The sequence below is a fragment of the Vicia villosa genome, linkage group LG2, assembly GCF_029867415.1.
Source record: "Vicia villosa cultivar HV-30 ecotype Madison, WI linkage group LG2, Vvil1.0, whole genome shotgun sequence".
In the NCBI taxonomy this organism is placed as follows: Eukaryota; Viridiplantae; Streptophyta; class Magnoliopsida; order Fabales; family Fabaceae; genus Vicia; species Vicia villosa.
In genome coordinates, this window is record NC_081181.1 from 35465882 (window position 1) to 35479939 (window position 14058).

The following is a 14058-nucleotide window of genomic DNA, read 5'->3' on the forward strand; positions in this document are numbered from 1 at the left end:
TAATTGATTCTCTCCAAATTTATTGACCTAAACTCTCCTCTATAAGTACATGGAACCTTATACAAGCGCATCCAAGTTCTTTCTATGCAATGGAACCTTATACAAGCGCACTCATGATTCAACCCTGCTCCGTTGTGTGAACAAGGAGGAAGCTGAAGAGATCATGGAGGACATGCACGATGGTACTTTTGGAACCCATTCTAGTGGACATACTATGGCTAAAAAGATCCTGAGAGCGGGTTACTATTGGTCTACTATGGAAACTGACTGTCACCAACATTCTAGAACATGCCACAAATGCCAGATATACGCCGACAAAGTACACATGCCTCCTGTACCTCTAAACGTTCTGACTGCTCCTTGGCCTTTTGCAATGTGGGGCATTGATATGATCGGAGAAATCAAACCTACCGCATCCAATGGACACCGCTTCATCCTTGTGGCCATCGATTACTTCACCAAATGGGTAGAGGTTGCTTCATTCGCCTCCGTTACCAAGAATGTGGTGGCTCGATTCATTAAGCACACTCTTATTTGTCGGTATGGCATCCCCGAAAGGATTATCACAGACAATGGTACCAATTTGAACAACAAAATGATTACTGAGCTCTGCACACAGTTCAAGGTCAAGCATCACAACTCTTCTCCATATAGACCAAAGATGAATGGTGTTGTGGAGGCCGCCAACAAGAACATAAAGAAGATCATACAGAAAATGACTGTGACTTACAAGGATTGGCATGAGATGTTACCATTTGCTCTTCACGGTTACCGTACTTCCGCACGTACATCAACTGGGGCAACCCCGTTCTCACTAGTCTATGGCATGGAAGTTGTGCTACCAATCGAAGTTCAGATTCCATCCTTGAGGATCATGAAAGAGGCAGAGCTAGATGAAGACGAATGGATTCAGACTCGACTCGACCAGATAAATCTGATTGACGAAAAGAGGCTTGCGGCTGTTTGTCATGGACAATTGTATCAGAAGCGTATGATCAGGGCATTCAACAAAAGAGTCAAACAACAAGTTTATCAGACTGGGGACTTGGTCATAAAGAGGGTTATTCTACCACAAGGTGATCCAAGGGGCAAGTGGACTCCCACCTATGAGGGACCATTTGTAATCAAGAAAATTTTCTCTGGAGGAGCAATGATACTCACTACTATGGACGGAGAAGACTTTCCACAGCTCGTGGACGCAGACATAGTCAAAAAATACTACGCATAAATACGACCCGCTAGGTCGACATACCTAGGCAAAAGTAAGGGCATCCCGGCAGACCAAAAGGGTTTGGGCAAAAATTAGGGATATATATATATATATATATATATATATATATATATATATATATATATATATATATATATATATATATGTACACCCGGCAAGTTGAAAACCCGAAAGGGCGACTTCGGCAAAAAAGGGTATCCTGTTAGGCTGAAAACCTGAAAGGGCGGTCTAGGCAGAAGTTAAGGATTAAGCGTACGACTATGTCTCGTTCACATCATTCATCAATCAGATATATCTACAACATCAAGTTCAGAGAGCTCAGATCGATTCAATCACCTGTCTCGAACAAGCAAGGGATGAGATGCTCGAAGACATAATAGCAATAGCAGAGTTGAAACTCAATAGGATTGTTTCCACATAGCTATTTTTCTTTTGTTTTATGCTGTACCTTTTTCAAAAACACACAATATGTTCTTTATTTTTGCCTATTCATGGCTTCCTTATTACAAGTTACTTTCTCTCTTTCGAGCTTTTATTTTTCTTTTTCGAATACGCAAACGTCCAATGATAATTTTGAATGAACATATGCATATGAACATGATTATCATTTATCTTTCCTTTCGTAAGAATATCTATTAGATCTTTAGATAGGAAGGGCGAAGAGACAATGTCTAAAGAAATCCAGAAATCCTCCTTCAAAGTCAATGATCTGAAGGACTCCCCACAGAGTAGTCATTAAGAAGATACTTTCAAAACTCTCGACAAAAGACATAGCTCCCCGACAGAGTTTACATCTTCAACACGGCTGATCCCCCGACACTTTGCTTTCCTCCAACATGGTTTATCAATATCTCTTATCCCCAGTCTGGGCTCATCAAGTTACTGATCATCCCCAATCAAGAAACCATAAATCCCCAGCTGAGCATCTTTAAGATAAGATCGAACATCAAAATTACAATGACATGGAGATCCACCTTCTCAATCAAGATGTGTCAAATAGCATAAATCATAGTCATACGTCATAAATCATAAACATATTCATACAATTGCATACATGTTCATACATAATACATAATGCATCGCGACAAATGCGTACATAACATGAAAGGTTCTCATTTATTTTGAGAATCCCGTCACATAAACGCATTACATGCATCATGACATGGCATAAAAAAAATAACTTTGCCTTTTTCAGGTTACTACTGCAGTCAAATAAACAACTTCAAAACCTTCAGATCTAAGTCGATACCTTGGACGGTTCCTTAATGATCTACCCTCAGATCTAAGTCGATACCTTGGACGGTTCCATAATGATCTACCTTCGGATCTAAGTCGATACCTTGGACGGTTCCTTAATGATCTACCTTTGGATATAAGTCGATACCTCAGACGGTTCCTTAAATGATCTACCTTCAGATTTAAAGTCGATACCTTGGACGGTTCCTTAATGATCTACCTTCGGATCTAAGTCGATACCTTGGACGGTTCCTTAATGATCTACCTTTGGATGTAAGTCGATACCTTGGACGGTTCCTTAATGATCTACCTTTGGATGTAAGTCGATACCTTGGACGGTTCCTTAATGATCTACCTTCGGATCTAAGTCGATACCTCAGACGGTTCCTTAAATGATCTACCTTCAGATTTACAGTCGATACCTCAGACGGTTCCTTAAACAATCTACCTTCATATTTAAGTCGATACCTCAGACGGTTCCTTAAACAATCAACTTTTCAAAATCTAAAGCGGAAACCTCGGACGGTTCCGTAATGATTAACATTTAAAATATATAGCGGACACCTCGGAAGGTTCCGTAACGATCAACGCTCAAACAACTACTTCTCAAACACTCCAAACATAATCTAATGCTTGATTTACTGGATGGCATCTTTAAGCCCATCTCCGACAAAAGTCCCTTCATCATCAGCTAGGGCAAATTTCTGGGTATTCTAGTGTTCAATCCTCTTCCACCTTCAGATTCCGACTGACATACAAACCACTCTACATCTTCAGGTTTAAGAAAATTGAACAGGGGCAGCTGTAATACCCCGAAATTTGCCCATACTATTTCTCTTATACAAATTCAAATCAATACATATAGCTCCAAGACACATTCTCCTATACAAGGCTCAGAAACTAGGGTTTGGTTTGTTCAAAGGAAAATCAATGAATCAATGGCTCCAAGGCATCCCATATGGCTCAAAGTATCTCACATTACCTCTATGAAAAGTATCAAGTCTCAGCTTAAAGGAATGGTCACTCAAATGTTCAGAAAGTCAATAATCGACTAGGTTGACCTAAAAGTCAACTGTGGGCAAAGTAAAGTCAAAACTCCTGATTTTTTTATCAAGATCCTAATATTGAAGTATCATTCACCATTTGATCAAGTATTGATCATGGTTCATCAAGAAAAGATCAAAAATCATCAATTCAAAAAGTTTCTAAATTAGGGTTTGTATAGGAGAAAGTCAACTGAACTTTGACCAGCCATAACTCTCACATGGAAATCAGAAATTTTCAATCCAAAGCACATTTTGAAGGAAATTGAATTCTCTACAAATTTGTCTCTCACATGCCAAGTCTAAAAATGCTTCATTTGAGAGATATGGACCAAAACATTATAGGTCCTTTTCAAAAGTCAACAAAAAGTCATTTTTTTCAAAAGGACACACAAGGAGCAAGGAAAATTATTTTGATATGAGACCAAAGACACTGATTAGAGGACTCTCTAAGGTTTCTAAAAAGTCCTAAAACTCCTCCATACCTCAAAAATTGAGAGAGATATGCCTTGCCAAAGTTGGACAAATTTAAGAAGGAAAATGTGAAGAAACTTGAAACTTTTTGCAAATGGGCCCAAATATTTTGCTTCAATCTTGGTCCCCAAGTATCCAAGAACCCAAAATCTCTTTGCCACGAAAATATATGATTAATTTGATTTATTTTGATTTTTTATTCCAATTAAAAAGAATTAAAATCATATAAATTAGAAGAAAATCAAATATTTTATAAAAGATGTGATTTAGATCTATTTTAATCATCAAATATACTTCAAAATCAATATAACTTCGTGTATAGGTGATTGGGAGAAGATTGAATCAATATTGGCCATAATTAGAAACTTTCAAAACCATATTTCCAATCAAATTTACCAAGATTGAAATAAAAGATTCTAATTGATTCTCTCCAAATTTATTGACCTAAACTCTCCTTTAGACGATCCTAATAGAGGGGTCGCGAAATATTTCTTTGTTGTTTTTGTGGTATTCGTTGATGACAGGTGTGGAAGGTAAGTTTTTCATAGCGTGTTTGCAAACAAGCGTTGTAAAAAGGACTTTGCAGAAAACCTGAGGTAGAAGATGATGAAGTGGCGCGTTCTGATTGGCCAGTTCAAATGGGGAACGCGCGCGTCTTTGGGGGGAAAGCTCTGGGATCCCGCGCGATAAGACTTACGCAATATCATGTGCTTACATCATCCCAGCCGTTCGATAGCCTTACCGGATAGATCCAACATCTCTGGATGCGCAGGAACACCATAGACCACAGAGGCGCGCCACACTGGATCGTCAGCAAAGTTTTCTAATTTTTTTTCTTTTTAATTATATGAAATCTCTTATTTTTTTTATATATTAATATACATTATTTTTAACTATTTTTTTCTTCTTTATTTTCAAAGCTTTTTCTTTTATAATTAATAATTTATTTATTTTATTTTCTTTTAACATTTATATTATTCATTTAAATTCATATATATATATATATATATATATATATATATATATATATATATATATATATATATATATATATATATATATTATTTAAATTATTTTTTATATATATATTATTTTCTACATTCTTATTTATTTATTTATTTATATATAATATTTATTTCATCTAAATTATTTTATTTATATATCTATTTATTTTCTTATTATCATATTTATTTTAATTATTTTATTTATGCTTATATATTCAAAAATTCATATTTATTTTGTTTTAATTCATAAAAATCCATAAAAAATACCTTTGTGTCTGATTCTCGATTTAATTAATTAGGTCGCGAGACCAATAATTAATTAAAACGTTTATGTTATTTTATTCAATTCGTACCCTAATCAGGGTTTACGAAGATTGTGCCATACACTGAAATATTTGTTTTTCTGTGCCTTTTTCAGGGTTGCTTTTCAAACGCCTTCCGATTGCGCGCCTGACCAAGATCCGAAGCTAAGTATTCAATTTAATTTTTAAGTCTATTTTGTTTCCTTTTATTTTAAGGTTTACCTTTCGAACTCCGCATACACTCACATCTATTTTTTTCGCCTTTGCCTTTGCCATTTTTCAGGGTTAACCCCAAGGTTTCCTCCGACCACCAACCATACCAGATAAAATTCAAAGCTAAGTGTCTAGTTGTTTATTTTAATCTCTTTTATCCTTTTATTTTTTATTAGGGTTAGTCATGTTTGCCTCTGAACCGATAATGCACTCACCCTACTATTGCTTCTTATTTTTCCACCTTTCAGGGTTTGCCAAATGCCAAAGCTTCGAATAGTCGGTAACCCTAAACCCTAATCTTAATTATTACTTGTGTTAGACCTATAGCATTATTATCCCGCTGGTTTCAATTTCCCTTCCCCCCGCTGGTTTCAATTTCCCTTTCCCCATTATTATTTTAATTGTTAATATTAATTGCTGTGGTTAGTAATTTTAGGGAGTGCAACCCTGAATTAAAATAGAATCACTTAATTATTATAAGATAATATATTCTGAACTAATCACGTGATTGGTGCACACACGCACACTTTTGGGGTAACCTCTTTGCTGCCTGTTGCCTGTTGCCTTGTTGCCTTGTGTTTTTTGCAGAATAGCCGTGTCCCTCGAATACGAGGATACCTCAGCCATGTTGCCTCGATTATGCAAAGATCATAAGACCCTAATGATGCTGCCTTCGATACACCAATATGACCTCGACCCTCGGAAGTTGCCTACGAAAGGCTGAGGTATCCTCTGGCTGCCTACGAAAGGCTATTCTGGTTCTTCCCTTAGACTACCTGCCTCTCTATGGCATGGGACAGTCTTATGGCGAACGGACTCTCGATGACCCTTCAACCTCCAAATGAAAGGCTTCCTGCCCTCTTATGGCGTGGATAGATCCTTTCACCCTGAAAGGCAAAAAGAATCTTTTTATCAAATAACCAGGTAATTGCCCCTAATTGCTTTGCCTTGCTCTAAAACTTTTTTTCATATTCTTTCTCATAAACCTTCAAGATGGCTACGCTCATTTACGAGCTAGAGTCCATATTCTTTTCTTCTACATTTCTGAAAACAAAGAGCAAAGCAATTAAGAGCCCATGGAAAACCATGGATGCAAAGGGTGCCTTACACCTTCCCCTTGCATAATTACCCCCGAACCCTATTTTTATTTAAAAGGGTTTTCCTGTTCTTTTAGCCTTTCCAATATTTGGAGAAAATAAAAGTCGATGGCGACTCTTGCTATCCGCGACATTTCGATAAAAAGTCAGTTCACTGTATCACACTCCACTTCAAGGGACCATACAATATGAACATTCTTTATTTAAACAATCTTCTACTTTTACCACAACCAGAATTTATCCCTCATGGATCTCATCCAGAAACAGACAGGATGCCTGCTCTGAAACCAATTGAAAATTCTGGTATGACAGACTCGGATGTCAATCCTGATGTCAAGACATCAGATCTATTATTAATGTAGCATAAGCAGAATAGAAAGATCCCTCATTAATTACTTACTCCTAAACAGGAGTCAATGATACCTGGGATCACATATGTTCAGTAGACATAACCAGATCATAATATTTATATGATTCTGTTCAGAAACAACTAACACTTCTGAACCTGATGTTATAAACAAAGTCATAACATTCATAACTGAACAAACAATGCAGAAGATAAATAACACAGTTAATTGTTAACCCAGTTCGGTCTAACTACCTACTCTAGGGGCTACCAAGCCAGGAAGAATATTTCACTATTAGTAGTACTATTTTATGTAAGAAACCTCTGGTTTACAGATAAACAACCTCTGGTTTACCTAGTCACCACCCAATGCAACCTTTATCTTAGAACTTCATCCAAGACAAGAGAACCTCTGCTCACTCCCTAGTGATACCTAACTGTTACAACCCTGCAACAGCTATTTACACAATTAACAATGAACACATACTTGATATTGGTTCACAGCTTCAATCAAGTTTACAATACTCAACTCTTACCAATAGGTTTCGAGTGAGGACAATCACTTCTCTAACCTACAGGTTTCCAGAAGGACATGGCAGCCATCCCACAACCTGGGTGGTCTACCTATAGAAACCCTAATGACTACATCGTTTAAAACAAGGTTTTTTATTACAAACTAGGTTATAAAGTTTCCTATTTATAACCTGATCCCAATTGGATTTGGGCTTACAAATTGCAGCACTCCTTGCTGTTACAAATATGCAGAAATATTCTGCTACAAATAAGGTCTTCTAATCATGAGTTTCCTAATTTATCTCCTAAATTAGAAACTGTTGAATCTTCAATCTTCTGATCTGATTCTTCCTGAATCTTCAATCTTCTGATATGATTCTTCAATTATTCTTTTTACCTTTAAATATGTGCCACATAGGATTACAAAATATTCAAAGAATATTCTGTATCTGTTGAATACAAACTGAATCTTTCTTCCAATTCTGCAGGCGCGATGTCATGAGTTGATGTCATGACATTCCATGTAACATCTTGCTTGTACCTGTTTTGTTCATTTTATATTTGCAAGATTCACAGTGGTATTATGTTTTACTGCTATTATGTTTTAGCCAAATATAGATGCCAATCAGCCAATAAAAGCACTAACAGAGCCTTTGGGATTTGAGAAAGATACAGGTTCATTAAGCGCAAAGATGTTGGCTTAAGACCCATTAGAATAGATTGTCCTCGGAGATGGACCCACAAAGAGAGGTACATACATCAGTGCTAAACTGGATCCCAAGATGAAAAATAGGTTAGTCGAATTACTAAAGAAAAATAAAGATTATTTTGCTTGGGACTATGACGAGATGCCTAGTTTAAAGAGAGATCTGGTCGAACTAAAAGTGCCTATTAAGGATGGCAAGAAGCCCATCAAGCAGAACCCAAGAAGGTTCACTCCAAAGATCCTTTCGAAGATTAAAAAGGAGGTCGAAAGACTTCTTCGCTGCAATTTCATCCGGACCACCAAGTATGTCAAATGGATTGCAAATATAGTTCCAGTTATTAAGAAAAATGGTTCCTTAAGAGTGTGTATAGATTTTCGTGATCTGAATGCAGCAACTCCTAAGGATGAATACCCAATGCCTGTAGCAGAAATGCTAGTTAACTCGGCTGCTGGATATGAATATCTTAGCATGCTCGACGACTATTCTGGGTATAATCAAATTTTCATTGCATAAGAGGATGTTTCTAAAACAGCCTTTCGATGTCCAGGGGCAATAGGCACTTATGAGTGGATCGTTATGCCTTTTGGTCTTAAAAACGTTGGGGCAACATTCCAGCGTGCAATGAACTCTATTTTTCATGATTACATTGAATCCTTCATACAGGTTTATATAGATGACATAGTAATAAAATCTATATCAGACGGAGATCATCTAACCCATCTAAGCCAATCATTCGAAAGAATGAGAAAATATGGCTTGAAGATGAATCCTCTTAAGTGTGCATTTTGTGTGCAGGTTGAAGACTTTCTGGGCTTTGTGGTCCACAAATAGGGGATAGAGATTAATCTGAATAAAACGAAGGCTATCATGGAGACCAAAGCACCATCAACTAATAAAGAATTGCAATCTTTATTAGGGAAGATAAATTTCCCAAGGAGATTTATTTCAAATTTAAGTGGTCGAATTCAAGCCTTCTCCCCTCTTTTGTGTCTGAAACATGGAAGTTTCGAATGGACAAATGAACACCAAGAGGCATTCGAAAAAATAAAGCAGTATCTAATGAATCTGCCTATCTTTTCACCACCAAGTGGAAAGAAGCCTATGAGACTGTATATATCAGCATCCGACACTACTATAGGTAGCATGTTAGCACAAGAAGATGAAAATGGCATTGAGAGGGCCATATATTATCTATGTAGGGTATTAAATGATACAGAAAATAGATACACTTCAATAGAAAAATTGTGTCTATGTTTGCATTTTTCATGTACTAAACTCAAATATTATATAAAGCCAATAGATTTGTATGTATCTTCACATTTTGATGTTATCAAGTACATGTTATCAAAGCCAATAATTCATAGTCGAATTGGCAAGTGGGTTCTAGCCTTAACTGAGTACTCTTTGGCCTTTATGCCTTTAAAAGCTATGAAGGGGCAAGTAATCTCAGATTTTATAGTGGATCACGCAGTGGTCGAAACTCCTTAACTCCTAGTTGAGTTGAAGCTGTGGAGATTGTTCTTCGATGGTTCCACCCATAAAGATGGTAGGGGAGTTGGGATTCTACTAATTTCTCCTGATAGAATTCCAACAAAACTCAAGTATAGAATCGAAGGTCCCTTGTGCTCAAACAATGAGGCGGAATATGAAGCCTTAATAGCAGGACTTGAAGCCATGTTGGAATTGGGGGCAACTATGGTCGAAATTAAAGGTGATTCAAAATTGGTAATCAAACAACTGGCGAAGGAATATAAGTGTATCGAGGAGAACTTGATCATGTATTTCGTCATTGCAAATAGGTTGCTTAAAATATTTGAATATGTAGACATAAAGCATGTCCCCGGAATTAAAAATCAAGAGGCTAATGATTTAGCACAAATAGCTTCAGGATATAAAATCTCAAGGGAGAAGCTAGAGGAATTGGTTGAAGTAAGAGGAAAAGTAATGACAACCAAATTGTCTCCAAGTGATTTGGAAAGAAATCGTTTAGGTTATGCTAACGAAGAGGAATTCGAAGTGTTGGCTATTGATACTTTAACAAGCACAGATTGGAGAACTCCAATTATAGAGTATCTTAAAGATCCTTCAGTGAACACAGATAGAAAAACCAAGTATAGAGCCTTGTCTTACATGTTGATGGGATTCAAGTTGTTAACATCCACACCCTACTATGCTCAAGCAAATGGACAAGTCGAAGCATAAAACAAAGTAATTATTAGTTTGATGAAGAAGCATGTAGGAACAAAGCCAAAAAACTGGCATAAGACACTAGATCGAGTGCTTTGGGCTTGTCGGACATCTCCTAAAGAAGCAACAAATAGTACACCTTTCTAATTACATTTGGACATGTTGCAGCCTCACCTGTCAAAATCTACTTGCAATCCGTACGAATCCAAAAGCAAGGAGAAATCCCATATGACCTATATTGGGAGATGATGATGAATGAATTGAAAGAATTAGACGAAGAAAGGTTGCTTGCGTTAGAAGTCTTAAGGAGGCAGAAGGAGAGAGTAGCAAGGGCATATAACAAAAGGGTCAAAGGTAAAACTTTTGTTGTAAACGATTTAGTACCTATGGGTAAAAAGAATAAGGCTTTAGGAAAATGGTCTCCACATTGGGAAGGACCTTTTCGAATTCTGAAAGCATTTTCAAATAATGCTTATGAGGTAGAAGAATTAGCAGAGGATCGAAGGATCCTAAAAGTAAATGGGAAATATTTAAAAAAGTATAAGCCGTTTATGCACGAGGTTAAGATCGCAACAACGTAGACATCAGAAGTTAACACTATAGCTAAAATGGTGAATATATATTTCATTCCAAAATGTTCATTTCGCCAAAATGGCTACATTTTAAATAGAAATACAAAGTTATGCATAGAGCTGAGAATTCATCATCAGTAGAATATATAATAACCCTAGAAGATAACTTTAGTTATGACCAAGACGCAACTTCTCTAGATCTATTTTCCCCCCACACTCTGTTGCAAGGAAATCCGACAATCCCGCTGCGCACATGTTTCTAATCATACTCGTCTTGATGAAGATGTGAGTCAGAAGCCTTCCGTAGGGGATGAAGAAGACCTTACCCTGGCATGAGTCCATGATCTCTTCTTTGAGATAGTTGAAAATAGCAAGGAGTATATTGATCTTTTCCATGTGAAGAAGGGGAAATAAGAACCTGAGGTCTTCAAGCATTATTCTGTCTTGATCTTCCATCCTGGAACGAAAGTTAAAAACCAGAACTTGATGCCAGATCCTACCTATAAAGGCAGTAAATGCCTTATTTGGGTCAGTAAACAGCACCTTCAGGATATCAGAGACAAGCATGTTGCCATGTTCAGCAATGGGAGCTCGAACGTCTTCACACTTAATCATTTTTGAAATGATTTTTGTAGTGATACTGATAGGGAAACCAAAGATGGTGGAGTGAATAGCTTCTTTACCCTCACGGTACTGGTGGACAATTGCGTTTCTCCAGAAGTTTGCAAGAACAGATGGATAGATAGGTCCATCCAAGATGGTCAAGTAATACTCTAGATTTTGTTTTGCGAACATACGGGGAAGATCAACCCCTTGTTCTTCAAAATTAATAGGAGAGAGGATCCTTTCCTTGATGATTTGAGGAATGATTTCTTTGTTAGAGGAAGACATGATAAGGAAAGTAAAAGGTTTGTTCTTGATAAAAAGAGTGAAGTTGTCGTTGTATTTTGAATAAGAAAATAAGAGGGATTGAAAGGTTTATATAGGAGCAACCCATATTGGGGTTGGTTACACAAAAGCAGTAGTAATGGACCACGTGCTGAATCCCTAGGGGGAGTTGTTTAGTCCTCCGCGGTTGTGCCTTGGAAGTTGAAGCTAAATCATCACATAACCAAAACGCTTGAGAACTAAATAGACGTTTGGGAAAACGTGAGTCATAATTAACTGACAGTTACGCGCTTGGGGCACTTAAAGGTATAATCGAAACTTAATGACCATAGGGAATGCCTAACGTTGTGAATATTCATAATATAGAGATAATCATTGCAGCTAAAGTAATCATTAGATTGAAATATTCAGAATCGCCAAAAATACAAGTTTTGTCTTAAGGTGAATTACAAGCAAAATTAATTTAAAGACTAAAAAGACTAAAAAGGAATAGAGGCCTTCATTCGTTGGTATTTTATCTTCACCAAGTCCATCTTGTACTGGACAGCTGTTTGAATCTCCTTTAGGCGAGCAATGTCTATGTCATAGCAGTAGCTTTTTCAACATGTTCGATACTCTGCTTCGCCAACTTGTCCGCTTCGGTAATGTCCAAACCTTGGATAGCAGCTTGTTCTGCTTTTGCTTTAGAGATTTTTTGCTTCATCTCTTCAATCTGTTCCCAGAGCTTGATAGAAGAAGCATAAATATTGAAGCTAGTTCGGGCTAATTGTTGGGCAGCAAACAGTTTCTCAGAAGCTTCGGAGGTAGCAAGCGCTTTGTCGAACTTATTAGATCGAGTGTGTTCGATTGATTTGATTTGTGTAGTAACGTCCACTTCTCTGTTGCGCTCCGCTTGGACTTGATCAATCAGATTTTGAATATCTATAAGGGCTTCGCCTACATCAGTAGGACAAGTAGTGATGTTGATCTTGCCTATCAGCTTTTTAATGCTCAAACCAGCACCAACTTCTGTTCTCAATTTCTCAAGGAGGTCAACTTCGAAAATTGATTCTTTCACTTGCTTCAAGAGATCGTCATAAGATGCCTCAGATGCACTAGTGCCAGAAGGAGTCAAATCCCCATATATACTTTTAGCAGAAGAGGATTCCCTCTGAGCCATCATCACTTTAACGTATCTAAGGGGATCATTCTGCTTCAGAGCACTAATTTCCTCTTCAGCAAGTGGCAAAGTTGGATTCTGGGTTGCAGTAGGTTGAACAGAGATGGGTTGTGTGGTAGTTTCAGTAGTTTCAACAAGAGGATCCTTGCTCATTTCAGGTTCCGTCCCTTCTTCAATCATTCCTTCATTTTGGTTGAAATTTTGTTCAGCGTCTCCAGTGGATAAATTATCATCATAATCTCTAGGAAAACTGACATGAAGAGAAAGATTATTAGGAGTTTCTTCAGAGTCTTCACCTCCTGAGTTTGCTTCTTCAGTATGTGCCAAATCCTTTCCCATGTCTTCGACGGGAGAAGAAATCTATTGTTCTTACTGAGCGTCAGTTAGTTCAAGTAGTGGTGCTCCAATCGAAGATCCTTTGTTTTGAAAACATTTCTTGGGAGTAGGGTTGGGTTCCCTTCATCTGAAGGATCATCTTGATTGGTAGTAATGAGGATCATGGTTTTTTCCTAAAAAGAAGAATATTAGAATAAAAAGATATTCATCTTTTCGGCAAGCAGAAGATAGTGAGAAATTATTACCGATTGAGCGTCAGGTTCAGAAGCATTGCTCCCAATTTGCTCTAGAACCAAGTTGCTAGAAGGGAGGCTGGGATTCTCTAGGAGGGGGAGGAACGATTTTGAGTTTAACATTGGCGAGATTCGTATCTTGATAAGAAAAGACAGTTGCATTATGTTTCTTTTGTTTCTTCTCTTTTGGTTTGGGAAAAGCGATTTCCTCATGTTCTTCGACAGCGGCGGCATCACCACTGGAGTTTTTTCTTTTGTTTGGCGTCAAAGGAGGTTTGCCACTACCCTGAAAAAGAAAAAGACTAAGGCCTTTAGAAAAAAGGAAAGAAATAAAAGATCATATCATTAAATACCTTTTATTTTTTCGTTGTTTTGGGAGCAACCTCGTCAACTGGAATTCCTTGACTCGAAGAAGTGGTCATACCAGAAGCAGCTTTAGCCGCAGGTTTTTCTTTTCTTGGCGCTTTCCTTTCGATGGCTGAAAAAAAGATAATTTGGTTGAAACATGCAATATGTC

At 37.3% G+C, this 14058-nt stretch overlaps 2 protein-coding genes across 2 annotated transcripts; both read left to right on the top strand.

Moving 5' to 3' along the window:
- Positions 1 to 9033: 9033 nt before the first annotated feature.
- Positions 9034 to 10368, top strand: LOC131648840 (uncharacterized). Its single transcript, XM_058918570.1, has 2 exons — positions 9034 to 9606; positions 9673 to 10368. The coding sequence occupies exons 1-2, from the start codon at positions 9034 to 9036 to the stop codon at positions 10366 to 10368; spliced, it is 1269 nt and encodes a 422-aa protein (XP_058774553.1).
- A 230-nt stretch (positions 10369 to 10598) lies between these two features.
- On the top strand, positions 10599 to 10934 carry LOC131648841 (uncharacterized). Its single transcript, XM_058918571.1, has one exon. It carries the CDS (start codon positions 10599 to 10601, stop codon positions 10932 to 10934), a length of 336 nt encoding a protein of 111 aa, XP_058774554.1.
- The last annotated feature ends 3124 nt before the right edge of the window (positions 10935 to 14058 follow it).